The sequence below is a fragment of the Acipenser ruthenus genome, chromosome 29 (genome assembly GCF_902713425.1).
Source record: "Acipenser ruthenus chromosome 29, fAciRut3.2 maternal haplotype, whole genome shotgun sequence".
Classification (NCBI taxonomy): Eukaryota; Metazoa; Chordata; class Actinopteri; order Acipenseriformes; family Acipenseridae; genus Acipenser; species Acipenser ruthenus.
Window position 1 is genome coordinate 3,828,575 of NC_081217.1, and position 14,932 is coordinate 3,843,506.

The 14,932-nt window shown below is 40.7% G+C and overlaps 2 protein-coding genes and 1 pseudogene across 2 annotated transcripts; 1 reads left to right on the forward strand and 2 right to left on the reverse strand.

The window, feature by feature from the left end:
• Nucleotides 1-298: 298 nt before the first annotated feature.
• LOC131702128 (histamine H3 receptor-like) lies at nucleotides 299-5,359 on the forward strand. Its single transcript, XM_059004159.1, has 3 exons — nucleotides 299-1,120; nucleotides 1,802-1,968; nucleotides 3,055-5,359. The coding sequence occupies exons 1-3, from the start codon at nucleotides 880-882 to the stop codon at nucleotides 3,910-3,912; spliced, it is 1,266 nt and encodes a 421-aa protein (XP_058860142.1). The 5' UTR covers nucleotides 299-879; the 3' UTR covers nucleotides 3,913-5,359.
• Nucleotides 5,360-6,449: 1,090 nt separating this feature from the next.
• LOC117425799 (uncharacterized protein SCO4629-like) lies at nucleotides 6,450-11,699 on the reverse strand (annotated as a pseudogene).
• A 188-nt stretch (nucleotides 11,700-11,887) lies between these two features.
• LOC131702127 (mitochondrial ribosome-associated GTPase 2-like) lies at nucleotides 11,888-14,853 on the reverse strand. Its single transcript, XM_059004158.1, has 7 exons — nucleotides 14,756-14,853; nucleotides 14,002-14,253; nucleotides 13,640-13,787; nucleotides 13,374-13,489; nucleotides 13,063-13,281; nucleotides 12,754-12,892; nucleotides 11,888-12,393 (listed from the first exon to the last, which is right to left on the reverse strand). Exons 2-7 carry the CDS (start codon nucleotides 14,242-14,244, stop codon nucleotides 11,999-12,001), a joined length of 1,260 nt encoding a protein of 419 aa, XP_058860141.1. The 5' UTR covers nucleotides 14,245-14,253; nucleotides 14,756-14,853; the 3' UTR covers nucleotides 11,888-11,998.
• Between the last annotated feature and the right edge of the window lie 79 nt (nucleotides 14,854-14,932).

Below are 14,932 nucleotides of genomic sequence, written 5' to 3' on the forward strand. Positions count from 1 at the left end.
AAGTAATATTTGCAAACAGACATTGATAGACGTTGATTGGGTAATGGTTTGAACAATAATCACTTGGTGTTGCTTTCTCTGGAACCTGCGCTGTTTACGGTAGAAATAGACTTTCCTATAGTAAGCACAGGAAATGTCGGTATACATTTTATTTGCGATCCAGCTGAAAGAGAATTATTGACATTTCCATGACAAACCAATGTTTTCTTTTCATAATAAGATTTAAAAAACTACAAACAATGCGTGCAATATATAATCTATTTATCTTGATAATGCGCCTATCAAAATGAAAGAACAATATTGCCTTACAGAGATATTCAAATCTATGAAATGCCCTATTGGCTGGTACGAATGGAGATTTGTGTGTGTCTTGTAAAGAGTGGCGTTTACCATTCTGAAAGATAAACGAAGACAAACGATGATACCCCGCCTCTAAAAACAAGCAGCGCGTTTGTCCAGAGCTGAACGAGGTTAAACGCTTACATGGTAGCCTACCGGAATGTGCATGCACGCGGTTCTATTTCACACAGCTCGAAAACACAAACAAACAAACAAACAAACAAAATAAGTCACGGTATATTGTTTCTGATCGACAGTTGATGTGGAAATGTTTTTTTATTCAAGCAGCAGACCATGTCAGATTCTTCAGGAAAAAAAAAGCTAATGAAAATATCAAAATATGCGGGCAGATTGGTTTTGAATACAGAGTCTGGCACTTACAGTAATACAGCCTCATGTTATTTCATTACAACCCTCACTCTTGGCAGCGTGGTTGAATGGTGTGACCTGGCACTCGAGCGGTGGTCCTGGAGTAGACTGCGCCTTACCCGCGCACAGACTGAACAAGAGGATTGTTAATATTAGAGTCTCGGTGCTGAAATGGACAGCTCCCGTGATTACGAGATGAACAGGTCAGAAGCGGTCGGTAAAACGGGACATTTATTTAATGGGCCGTACTCTGCGCTATGGACAATAATTATCAGTTTTCTTATTGCTTTGCTGGTCGTCGCCACGGTCCTGGGAAACGCTCTGGTCATGCTAGCATTCGTAGTGGACACAAGTCTTCGGACCCAGAACAACTTTTTCCTGCTAAATCTCGCAATTTCTGATTTTTTGGTCGGTAAGATACAACATTTCTTTAATATTATTATGGGAAGTTTTAATGCTAATATTGTATTTATTAGATAGAAACCATAATTTTTGGTTATTATTATTATTATTATTATTATTATTATTATTATTATTATTATTATTTTGTTTAATTAAAAGGACAGAATCATTTAAGTTAAATGTTACTCATACTGCAGTCATGTTCTGTACATATTTTGCATTATATATAGTTACATTATATTTCTGGGGGAAAACGATATTAGGCAGTGTTCTGCAATGCACGTCTTTCTTTCAAACTGTTTCCTTCTTAAGGAGATCCATTTCGAGGTACAATATACATCTACTGCCCTTCTTATCCTTGCTTTTGATAATATAGTATTACTTACGCATACAGTCATACAGTCTAACCAACTAGAAAAATGAAACACATGGACCAATGGACTCGTAAAATAACCAGAGGGGTTGATTTGAACATTTTTAGAGCAGTTACAGCACCAGGGAATCCCCCTGACTGCAGCGGGGTAATCCCAGAATAACATATACAATGCTGTACGATGCGCTAAAAGAACCACCTCATGGCGTTATCAGAGAAACCCTCGTTTGTTGGCAGATTTTTTTGCTCACTTAAACTGGGAACATTTCAGTTACTGTAGGAACATTACAACCATGCAGCTTCCTTTCCTTCCTTCAGGAGCACTTTGCATGCCTCTCTATGTCCCCTATGTGCTGACTGGAAAATGGACCTTTGGCAAGACCCTCTGTAAACTATGGCTGGTCATGGATTACCTGCTCTGCACCTCTTCAGTGTTCAACATTGTGCTGATCAGCTATGACCGATTCCTCTCAGTCACCCAGGCAGTAAGTACAGTTGTGTTGACTGCAAGGACAAGTGTATGATGAGCTAGACAGGAGAAAGTACAGGGCACTTATTTCCACCCACAGGGATACTATCAGAGCTTACGAACACCACCCACTTCTATTCATCTACTGCTGGGAACAAGACAAACTGTTTCTCAATAATTAGCTTCAATTGTATACCTTGCGATGGCCAATTTGCCAGTTATTCATAGTAACATATTCCAAATCAACCCATTCGTATTATAATTATAATTATGGAACATAATGCCTTTGCAAGCAGGATTCAAAGTTGTAGCCTGATGACCCTGAATTGAGATTGCTATCAAACAAGCAACCTCTTCCTTCTTGTTAAACAAGTGCATGTGTGTGGAATAGTTGTGAAATACTTTTTAATGTGTTGTCTGACATTTACATCAAAGCCAAATGTTAAGCGTTTGAACGGGTTTGTATAACCTGCTTGTAAAGACGCCTGGGAGCTTTGCAACAGATTGTAATAGATGCCCTCAATTCCGTTGACAGCTGAAAGAATTTGTTCAGACTCCACACCGAGCTTATCTATTGAAAGGTCAGTCAGCTATTGAAGTGGTTTTGCAGAAAACTGATTTTAGAATAAGCCAATTCCCCACATGCTGGTACTATTGTGCATTGCTCAGGCTTTTTCAGAGTGAATCCCAATAAAGCAATGGAGTGTTCTAGAGGTCTTGGCCTTCAATAATTCCTGTGGTTATTTAAACATTTCAATGAAGCCAGGATATACTGCTACTGTTTTTTTCTTTCTTTTCTTGTTAACATCATTATTAATGAATTTATTCTCAAACTGCAACTCCAAGATCACCATCATTTTGCATCAGCGGTCTGTTCCTCAGTTTTTATTTAGCGACACAGACATGGTGAATTGGGCTGGTTAAGAATGTTAGCAGTAGTTTTCACACACACATTGTCTGAGCATTTGATATCACTAGTGTTATTAAAAGCTTCCCAGCTATCAGGCACCTACAGCTTCTTACAACTGTATTCAGCACTTTACCTTAACAGATACAGTAAGTAATGTTGGCAACACTCTGCTTGCTTTTTTTTTTTATACAGGTTGCATACAGAGCCCAACAAAGAAAGACGTTACATGCTGTTTCCAAGATGGTTCTGGTTTGGGTCCTGGCTTTCCTATTATATGGACCCGCTATCATAGCATGGGAGCACATTGCCGGCCACAGCATTGTTGAAAAGGAGGAGTGCTATGCTGAATTCTACTACAACTGGTACTTTCTGATTACAGCGTCCACTGTGGAGTTCTTCACACCCTTCATCAGCGTGACCTTCTTCAATGTGAGCATATACCTGAACATCCGCTGGCGGACCCAGTCTCGACAGGCATTGAACAAGGAGACACGGGGGGTCGAGCCCGAAGGAAGCGGTCTGGATCCACTCTCTGAACTCAGCACACAAGACAAGGAGCTGAGCCAAAGCAAGCCCATGACATCGGTGCCAATGGGTCCATGTCTGGAGCTGGAGGGCAAAGCTGAAACAATAGACTCGATGAATCCTGGAGACCTGGCACCCAAAGAGAAAGATGCAGAGAAAAGTAAAGGTGGCGAGTTCTCCCAGAGACTGCCCTCGATGATCAAAAGGACGAGGGCCATTTCACAGACCAGTGCCCAACACTTCAGGCTACTAAGGGACAAGAAGGTGGCCAAATCTCTGGCCATCATTGTTTGCACATTTGGGGTCTGCTGGGCCCCATACACCTTGCTGATGATCATTCGGGCTGCCTGCAATGACAGCTGCATCTCCAGGTACTGGTACGAGGTGTCCTTCTGGCTGCTTTGGATCAACTCAGCCATCAACCCTGTCCTGTACCCGCTGTGCCACTCCAGTTTCAGGAAGGCTTTCATGAAGCTTCTGTGTCCGAAGAAGTTTAAAATGAAGGCTAGTTTACGAAGTACATAACTGCGAATGGCTTGTCCAAAAAGGGTTCTTCATTACACAATTGTGCCGTAGTTCCTCTTTTGATCATATGGGCTGAAACACATGACAGCAAAGGACAGAGCCCTTTACGTTTTGCAGGAAGATGCGACCCAAGCAGCGAAGAGTATGACATTATTTCTGTATGAAAAGGAAAGAGTATCTTACACATTCAGTATGGAATGTCAGTTAACCTCTACAGATACATGTTTGTTAATGTTTAGCAGGACAGAAAATATCATGTCCATGTTTTTAATCACGCTCTGAAATTCAAGAACTATGGGATGCAGTATAGCCTGCAGTTCAGAAGTTGGGACAGAGGACTGAATTCTACATTGGGCCATTGAGAATGCACAAGGAACAATGTCATACTTGGAAGGACAGTTCACCATCATTGTCTGCACATGAATATTTTACCATTGGATAGAGATAATGCCAGGGGCCCAGGCTGTACTACTGCTTGTGACATGGCTGTCATCTGTGCTTTCATTTTCATCTACATTGTTTTTAGAAAAAAACAACAATGTGCAAATTAATGATTTCATCTCCCAGAGTTTCTATAAATAAAAGAAAGTAGTGCGCAATTTTGTTTTACTGAACCCTCTCCCACCTCTATCTCTTTCAAACAATAAACTTACTGTATCTTATTTCGCTGCCAGAGACATGAGCTAGCATGTTGATGCAGTTATAAATGGACACAGCTTCGAACTGATGTAGGCTACGGTGAGCTGTAGCATTGACAGCTTATATTCAGAATGGAATAGATCTGTATCATGTTTTCAACCGTACCTCGAAGTACCCAAGATTGTTATGAATTTTGTTTTTCATATACAGAACCTGGCTTTAGTTTTCAGCAATATATTAGTTTCCAGCTTAACACAGTAATACCTTCAGTGTTGGGCAACAAGACAATCCAGCAGGAGAGCACACACAAGGTCAGGGGATGAATACTAATCATGTCCTTGCTAGAGGTCTGATGGGACAGATGCTATTCAACACAATAGGTGATAGAGGGTTCAGGCGCACTTTTTTTTTTTTTGCCTCAGCTGTGAAATTTGTATTTGTGTACATGTCTTCCACAGTTGATTATCAAAATGATTTATCAGACCTATACCTGGTATATGCTAAGAATCACCCCATGCTAAATGCAGTCTTTATAGCTATTACTGAACTTTTAACTCATTTCAGTATTGTACAGGTAACGCAAGTAGACTAGAGCTGCCACTCCAGTGTACTTTAACTGCAATGTAACGATTTGATACTGTGACTGCAGTTTGGCTTGGCCTCAGAGCTGCATTCAAGCTGCAGTTGTGATCATGATGTACTGTATGCTGGTCTTTCTGCAGTCTGATGCCATTCTTTTGTTATTAAATCCAAATGTGAAAAAAAGTTGTCTATCATCTTTTTCCACTTTCCATCTGATTGTACAAAATAGTATCCACGTTTTATTTTTAGTGTTAGGGTCATTCGGAAGTTTTTTTTTTTTTTTTAAATTAAAAATCATTTTTGACCAGCAATATTGGACCTTTTAATTTAACTCCTACCTCTGTATATAATCTGCTTTGGGCTTTGCTAAAAAAAAAAATGTAATTAGTGTATTAGAGAGATGCATGTGATACAAAGGCAGCCCTCCTGGCTGAAGACCCACCCTGTCATAATCAGTGATTACTGGAAACACATCTGCATGAATGCATTCGTTTCAGGACTGTGTATTTAAGAATGGTCTCCAGGATTCTATTATAAATGTATCTCTTTGCATTTCAACATCTGCAGTGCAAGCAGTGGGTTATAACAATTAGCAAAGCAACAGTGATTAGAAAATCAATTTCTAAGAGAGTAATTACACATGTAAAAAGGGGGTTCAAAGGCAGGTGGCCTGGTTTTGTAGATGATTCTTTTCTTTGTGAAAACTGTTGCTCTGCATAGCCATTGTATAGATGAAAGTACTTATTTATCCTCATGTTTTTAAAATGAGTCTTTTTTTTTTCTGCCTGGCCACATCATGTTTTCCAATTGAGTGCATGTCTCTTATAGTTCCCAACATCAAAGAGCAGAATGGGATATTTTGAATAAAATGACAACTGAGTGGAGAGGCTGCGGACCCGATTAACATGTGCAGTGCTGAACTACAGTGCAGGCGATCATGCTGTATTCACAGAGAACGTTTCTGTTAGCCTTGAAACTCAATCCCAATTCCGCAGAATTTGGGTCACTGTTATTCACGCCGTTGAATTAGCAGCAGATGAAATAAACACATGTCATTGTGATTTGCTTTACACCCAGTTTTAAAACTACATGTTATTCATACGGAAGGACTGCATAATTCAAACTGCATGTTGCAGACCACTCAGCATGGGCTAAGTGAGACTAACCCACCAGGAGCTGCTGACCTACTGCTAAGTTGCTTAGCATACACAGCAGCTGCCTTGGCTACAGCAGGATTCAATGGGACCAATTATGATGCTCATTAACTGTTGAATATAATTTATTCAAAACTGTTTTTTTTTAAATAAACATGGGCATATAGGGTTTTTTTTTTCGTTAATGAAATTATTTAGATGCAGGAAAGCACTGACATTGTGCAACAAGAATGTGATATTTTAAACATACTAAGGCAGGAGATTCTTAACACTTAATCTAATTTTCACAAGTGCTCGGAACGCATGAGGGACTGGGTCGCATGCTTCATTTTCCCCCCTACAGCACAGCACTGCATGTCTCTTTTGCATTGATCCTGAACAGCAGTTTGACCGCGAGTTGAAGCCTCAGCCTTCCACATGCGAGTATGTTAAGCAGCACATTTCTAGACATAACAGGGTCTATTTCATTGATCTAAACAGCAGCACATCTTATCCTGAGATAAAGTATTAATACCAGAAAAGGAAGAATCCTTTAACTTGTGCCACTTCATTTAGGTCTATAGCCTGCTTGTAAGAACCACTGATAGGCGTCTAGAGCCTCAGACGAGATCTCCTGTTCCACCTGAAAGCCTTTCTGAGGATAATCCCGGATTCTTTCAAGAACACCTACGAGTAAAAAAGAAAAAAAAGAAATCAAAGAAAAAAAGAATAAAAGCTATACCGGGTAGTTCAATTTAAGCAAAATTATTTGGATACAGTTAAAGATGGTAACATTTGCAATCCTTTTGCTTCCTCAAATGCAATGGATGGCTTTTAATATCTATACCCACTCCTCCCCACTTGTGATCATTGTAATGAGACTTTTACACATACTCTACTTCCAAACCACCTACTGAGCAGCACTTCTCTCTTACTAAGTCTAAGTACACTCTATTAGTAATTTATACTGCATCTGCAATGCCTCTGTACCCAAGAAGAATGCTAATGAAAACTGAGGGACACTCTCAGCAGATGCCACGAGAGTTCTGTGACCTGAACAGCTGCCAATCAGTCCTGCTGGTGCTAGTGGATGGCTGCGCCACCAAGGTGAAGTTTTCCCCTTACCTAACATGTATCCAATGAGGTCCTGCATGCTGCCCACTTGGTGGTTGGGGAAGCCTTGGAGCTGGAGCGCAGGGGAGGTGACGATGGCTTGTGTGTTCTCTGCAGGCCACTGCTGCAGGAAGGTTGCATACACCCGCCGCTCCATGAATGGCTGCTGGACCAGTATTACCCTGCAAGCTTGATTACATAAAAAACAAATAATAATAATGCACTTGCATTGCATTGTACTGTATTCAAAATATCCACCTTTTTTTTTTTTACTTTTAAAAATGAAAATGCTCAAGTACAGTAATTAATTAGATTATCATATAAAACAAACCATTTTGTTCATTCAATGCTTTGTGCATTGATAATATGTCCTGTTTAACCAGTTTAAGTGAACCCAGCTGCCAGCCCTGTTCATTGTCACAGGCCTCCCCCGGAGGCAGAGGGGTCAATCAATCCTACTCAAGCACTCAAGTCCTTGCATGTCCAAGAAACACACAGTCTGCAGGCAAGAATGTTTCATGAATTGATGAGCAAGTAAAAGCTTGATGAATAGGGCGCACCGAAAGAAAAAAAAATCCTTCTGGACAACTTTGACTGTTTGAACTGCAATGCCTCCTTGTGGATCAGTGCTAGCATTACATCAACAGGCATGCACTCTGTCTCTTGTTAAACTGAAGGCCAACTGGCAGTGCTGTACCTTACCTGGAATACTTTGCTCCATCAGCACTTGATAGGAAAACATGTTGTTCTCCCCTGTATTGGTGGCTCTAGTCTCCAGCAATATCCTGTCCCTGGGGACGCCCATTTTAACAGCAACATCAGTGAAGATTTCAGCTTCTGGACGCTGCCAGACACCTGTTAAAAATATGATAAAAATGATTAATAATAAATACAAAGCGGACCACAACAAGCAATCAACAAACTACTTGCACGGCCGGCACTGTCACCAGATGAATTTCAATTTACTAGATTCAGCCTGATTGTCACCTGCAGTCTGGTTTCCCAGGTATCCTGTAAACAGCAGCCAGGAAGCCCGTCCCTCCAGGAACAGGCTGGCCGATCACTCCGCAACCCGAATATCATGGCAGCCCAGGCCAATTATCACATCACTCTGAAAGGGAAGTAGCAACATAGGAACAATCTTTCTATATTCCACATCCAGTCTTATCATAAGGATCCCGGTATCAACCCAGCTTGTCCAACAGCGCCACCTGCAGGACGTGATGTCGGTAGCATCTGATCCAGCAGTTGGAATATAGACTAGAGATGCACGCTCTTTGATTGTCTGTTACATGAGTGATTGATTTTCTTTTCAAATGTCAATTTCCGTTACTATGGGCCAGACAACAGATCTGACTGGCTTTGATAAAGAGCAGAAAGTAGGTGCTCAGTTGGCAGTTGTATCCATATCCAAGCCTGTACAAATTATGAATGTTTCAGCTGTGTTTTTTTTTTTGGAAGTACAGTACACAAAAGGTTTAAATGATTAAAAAAGAATGTACAGTGACAGTGCATTTCTGCTTCGTCAGGTACTTACAATGACCTTTGGGACTTTGACATTCGCTTCCTTTCCGATCTGAACCCTTAAATGCGCGTTTGGAATGACAAGAAGCATAACAACAAACAGACATAATGGAGTGTTAGGAAGCCACTAGGACAAGGCATCACAAAGTGCTGTACCTCAAAGATACAAAATATTCCCTTTATAGGCACAGCTTTTTGACAATCGAATAAAGTAAAACAGATAGGTTTGATAACTTGCACACACACACACACATATAGATAGATAGATAGATCGATAGATAGATAGATAGATAGACAGACAGACAGACAGACAGACAGACAGACAGACAGCATATAAATAATACAGATGTGCATTGCATTTGCCTGAAGAAGAGCAACATCCAGTAAGAACATGCATTACAGTATTCTTTTAGAAGAAAGATTCAGAGCGTGGTGGTACATTTTCATATCAATAACAAGGATAATCAGCTTCATTGAATAGCCCTGCTGAGAGCAGTGCACTGTTACAAAACACATCATGCAAATACTAAAGTGAAAGTATTCATGCACGATTCCCTATTGCACTTACCTAGCACTACCGGCTAACCTCAGTGCAGAAAACAGCAGTCCCGTCTCTAAAAAGCCTGCTACTACCAGGCCAATCCATGCATCTGCTTTGAAAAAAAGGCCTTTAAATATGTTCGTGCTGTGATATCTTTTTTTAGGCTCAGGATAGATTATGTGCTTCCCTTTGTTTTCATCACTCAGTGCCTGTCATCTGACCCGTCACAGCATGACTCAAGGTAGGATATCCTCTGCTCAGCTGACCAGGTCCCCATTTACTGTCTGGAAGCACAGTCAGCAAGAATGGAAAGTAAACATCAGTCACTAAGAGCAGAATGGATGGAACCACGCTGGGGATATTTTACAGGACTGAACAAAGCACTCAGTGCTGCTGCTGTTGTTGCCTGCACTGCTTAATGAAGTCGATGTGCTTCACTGTTCCTGAACCAGACATGTGGAGCGCACTGTCCTTTTTCATTTATATAAGTCCTTCCATATACTGTATATATGAAAAGGGGTGACTGTTCTATGCAACATGTACTTTATTGTTACCTCTCATGGGAGCCCGTCCTGCAAAATATACAAATGAGTCTATTTGTCCTGAAGCATTTTCAGTATAAAAACAACAGCCTGGGCCCAATAGCACACAGCAGCAATACAGAAAGCATTACACAGTTCAGGGTAAAGATAAGTACTGTTCATATCCATAGGCATGTATTTGTCATGTTCTTCATATGTATATAACATTATACTGCACTTATTTTGGTAATTGAGCTGATATTTTTATTTTGAAAGGCATCATGACTAGTATTAGACTATGTGAGAAATCACCACGTTAATTTTTAACCAATGAGAGTGCAGCATTTGGTTTGGACCGACCCGCGCCATTTTAAACCAATCGGGATCGACCATAAGTCCCGCCTCTTTTTCGGTCCCAAATTTGTAGTTTGTATGCAATTATGGCAGCCCCACCCCAGTTCAGGGCCATGTTTGTAGTTTTAAAGCAATAGTTTTAAAGATTATAGTTTCAAGTGAATTTTGATCTTAAGAAAACAAATTGTTACAGTAAAACAAAGGTATAGTTTGTGCTGTATTCATTATCTCAGAAAAATAAAATAAGCATTGGGTGGGGGTACAACTTGTGGTCTTGAGATAAGAAAACAAAACAAAAAACTGCCTGTCTGGGTTTTATTTTGAGATGCTGTTCAAGAGTTTGCTGTTTGCTGTGCATTTAGTTAGGATGAGAACAGTTTCAAAGCTGTAAATGGTAAACAATGTCCTGTATGGTATAACTAGCCCCTCTCAATAATAACATCAAACACTTCTCCTTACACAGTATGTCACTCCCCGTTTAAAAGTTGTCCACTCATAGGGCTGTTATGTATTTACAGAAAACTGCACGAAAAAACTATTGTGGATAGCCTATTAAAAAGTGCTCAGAATAGCGGGGTGTCAGAAAACAAGTGCCAACTTGGTAAACAGACCAATGCACAAACCTACGATGAATTTACGAGAAACAGATCGGTGGCTGATGACGTTCAGCACATTTTAATAGTGCAGGTTTGTAACCTTTTATTTTAAAACTGTATTTTTTTTTTTTTTTTAAGTAAATACATTGTAACAAAGTTGGACATTGTCTGATACGACAGACAACAGTCAAGGTTTGTTTTATTTATTTTTACAATGTTTTTCATTTCAAGTAAATATATTGTAACAAAATCCGACCGCCACTAGTGAAGGCTTGTAGCACATTATCTTTGACGTTTAAGCTTTCGGTTTAAAAAAAAAGGGGGCAGGGCACCTGTCAAAACCAAATGCTGCATTCTCATTGGTTAAATATGAACAGGGGGATTTCCCATGTAGCGTATTACTACTACCCTGTGCATCCTAGTGATGTCATAAAGGAGCTTGTCTTCTGCATCCTGGTGATGTCATAAAGGAGCTTGTCTCCATTCATTGGGTCTTGCTTAGCTTCCTATTTTGTAAACTGGTCTCATAATAAAACATACATCACTGTAGCGATGACCTGTTTTTTACACTGTTTTTTTTTATTATTCTTTGCAGTTGATCTCTTATTCTGACTTGGTTGTTTCTGTATGTAAAATGCTTTATCCAGACACCAGAGAACAAAGTCACTATAAGTACTGTGAATGTTTTAAAAAGTCAGGAGGTGTATAATAACCCTTTTATGATGGACACTATCTATTTGCATGCAATTTTATTCAAGTGTGTCATGGACTTCTCATAATAAACAGATATGAAAAACACCATTCATTCACTTACAAGAATGTGTGTTAATAAATATAAAAGAATGATTGATTGATTAATAAATAAATAAATAAAATAATAATAATAATAATGGCACCAAAAATACGATGCATAGGCATGATATATTCAAAAAAAATATTTAGATAATAAATACAGATCCATAAAGCCACAGGAAGTCTTTAAAAACTTAACAATTTTAATCATTTATCAAAGCATTCAAACAACTCATGGGATATAGCTGTGTCCTCCAGGCCCATTATTTGCCACTGTGAAGGTAATACTCTTTACCACCTGACGGGCTGCCCCCCTGCACTCTCCTCTGTCTGGAGGTACCCATCGTAGAGCTCCCGGAGGTGCAGTATGAGTTCCTCCACGTTGTGCCCAGTGAGTGCGGATACAGGGATGATGCGCTGGGGCACTCGGCTCTGCAGGGCAGACAGGTTGGCTCGGGCCTCGGGGAGGTCAATCTTATTGCCTACGATGGCCTGCGGTCGCTTGGACAGCCCGGTCTCATACTGCTCCAGTTCAAACCTCAGGTCCTGCAGCTGGGCCCAGGGATCAGGCCCAGACAGGTCCAGAACAAACAGCAGGAACCGGCAGCGCTCGATGTGGCGCAGGAAGGAGATCCCCAGGCCGCGGTTCCTGTGCGCTCCTTGGATGATCCCAGGAATGTCAGCGACTTTATATATATATATATAAAAAAAAAATGTATTAACACATTAGATAGCTACAATTAATACATGGTAAAAGGATGGTTAAATGTGCAATTAACATGTCACAACAAATGACAGATAAAAAGGGCTGTTCATGTTCTGGTCTAGTACCAAACTGGCATTACAGAGAAAGATTGCTCCCACAGTATTTCATTGTTATGTTGAGGGGCTCATGCAAGATTCATTTTTTTCCTACTGAACAGAACATTAATTAAAAGTGGGAAAAAAAACCTAAAAAGTTTTACTTGAAATGTACTTTCAAATCAAAAACTGAAAGTGAAAACTGTATTTAGTAAATAAATACACATTTTGAATATTAATAATACCTGCCACTTGCTCGTGGTCCTGATACTGAACGATTCCAACATGTGGATTGAGTGTAGTGAATGGATAAGCAGCTACGGCTGGTTTAGCGTTTGAGATTGCTCGCAAAAGTGATGACTTTCCAGCATTGGGAAATCCAACCTGGAAAACAAAGACTCTGACATAAGGAGAGAGGGAGATACACATTTCAGAAAAGAAACATGTTAAGTGAAATATCCACAGCATGCTAAGGAAGAACTAAATAAAATGGCATTTTTCTTTTTTCAATCCCTGAATGTTACTTTTTGCAAGGAGAACTGCCGGATATCTACCATCCCAGCGTGTGCCATGGTTCGGAGCTCCAGTTGCAATACCCGCTCCTGCCCGTGCTCCCCTGGAGTGGCTTTCGTCGGTGCCCGGTTCTCATTGGACAGAAAGAACCGGTTACCTTTGCCACCTGTTCCACCGAACGCAGCCACATACTCCTGGCCATGTTTGGAGAGGTCTGCCACCACTGTCCCGTCCTCCTTCACTATGGTACCTAAAGGCACCTGCAACACAAAAGAAACCCTTCATGTAATCTAAAATTACAGCGTGCCGCTAAAACAAATAAAATACACCGGGTTGACACAAAGACACTTACTCTAATGTAGGTATGGGCCGCATTTCGTCCATAGCAGTTTTTGCTTCCCCCAGATTCTCCGTCCATACCGTGATACAGCGGCTCAACCAGTGACAGAGACTTGATTTGTTGGTCAACTGAAACAGCATTGATGGTGTAAAAAAAAAAAAAATGTAAATCATTGTTGCAGCAACAGCGCTCACGCTAGTCTAAATCTATACTGAGCCTTAACGTGACCACAGTTTGCTCATGCATGCATGCACACTGGAATGTCAATAAATACATACCTTTTATGATGATGGTCCCCCCGTCTCCTCCATTTCCACCATCCGGCCCTCCAAACTCTTTGCGAGGCTCGCTATGGAACGTGCTTGCTCCTTTGCCTCCCTTTCCCCCTGTCAAACTCACTCTGCGATGATCCACAAAGTAGCGAGTCTGTACACAGCAAAACAACAGCTCCAGAACTACAAGACCTCAGTTAAGAAACCCATAACACAATATAAATGTATCTGCAATAAATTTTTGACAGAGTGCTTTCTCTGTGAGGTGTAATTAAATGACACATCCTAGTTTAGTAACACTGTCACCTAAATAATTTTGGGGACAGGTGTTCAACTGAGGCTTCCCCATTTGGCCTCTTTTTACTTACCAGCTTCTTTTCTGAAATGTCCCTTTTCCCTTTGAGTTCTCGGGACTTTGCGCAATTAACACAGCTAGTTGAGAAGTATTCGACATTGCTGGTTCTCACAAGGTCTCGTTCTATATTTGCATGTGATGGTAGCCTCAACGTTGCGGTTAACACCATGCTGCCTGACGCTTTCCTCCTGAACAGCCGCGTACCTTCCTGCAAAAGCCACCTTCTCAGGAACAGCGCGTGGGGCGCCAGCATCATCAGTCGACTCTATCAACACAACACAGTAAAATGTTGAAAATGTAACACTGCGTGTTTAAAATGTTTTACGTTTAAATGTTGCTTTGGGTTATTTTGCAGTGCAGCTAAATTCTGTATCTGTAATTGAACTTTAACACTGCACGAATAAACAATAGCGTGCAGGTCAAGGCAGAAAAGCAGGGGTGGGAGGCGCCGCGCGGGGGAGCACTGCTGTACCTTGTGACGACACTCAGTGCCCTGTGTGTGACTGCGTCCAGTATACACAAACTACACACATAAACACTGACAAACATTAATGTAATAATAATAATAAACTCCGGATGTATTCTGAGCTGGGTCTTTGTGCCATTTCTTTCTGTTTTGTGTGTAAAACTTTCAAACCAGAGTACCCGTTTTAAATATTTTAATGATCATTTGATAGGTCCTCGCTAACATTGCAGGTGTCGTATCTGTTTCCAGTGAATGAACCTTAGTTTTAAAGATAATATTGCACATTTCAAAAGCCACTTACCCGTCTTGTCTACTTCACTTCTGCTCACACAGGCATGCAAGAAGGACCTGCCGAGTACTGCAAGCACCGAGGGACATACTTTGGTACTAAACGCGTTTCGGTATAGTCGAAAAACGTTTTGTCTTTTCAAATTCAGGTCGTCACTGGACGAAGAAAATGCCACTTGTGTGTCATCTG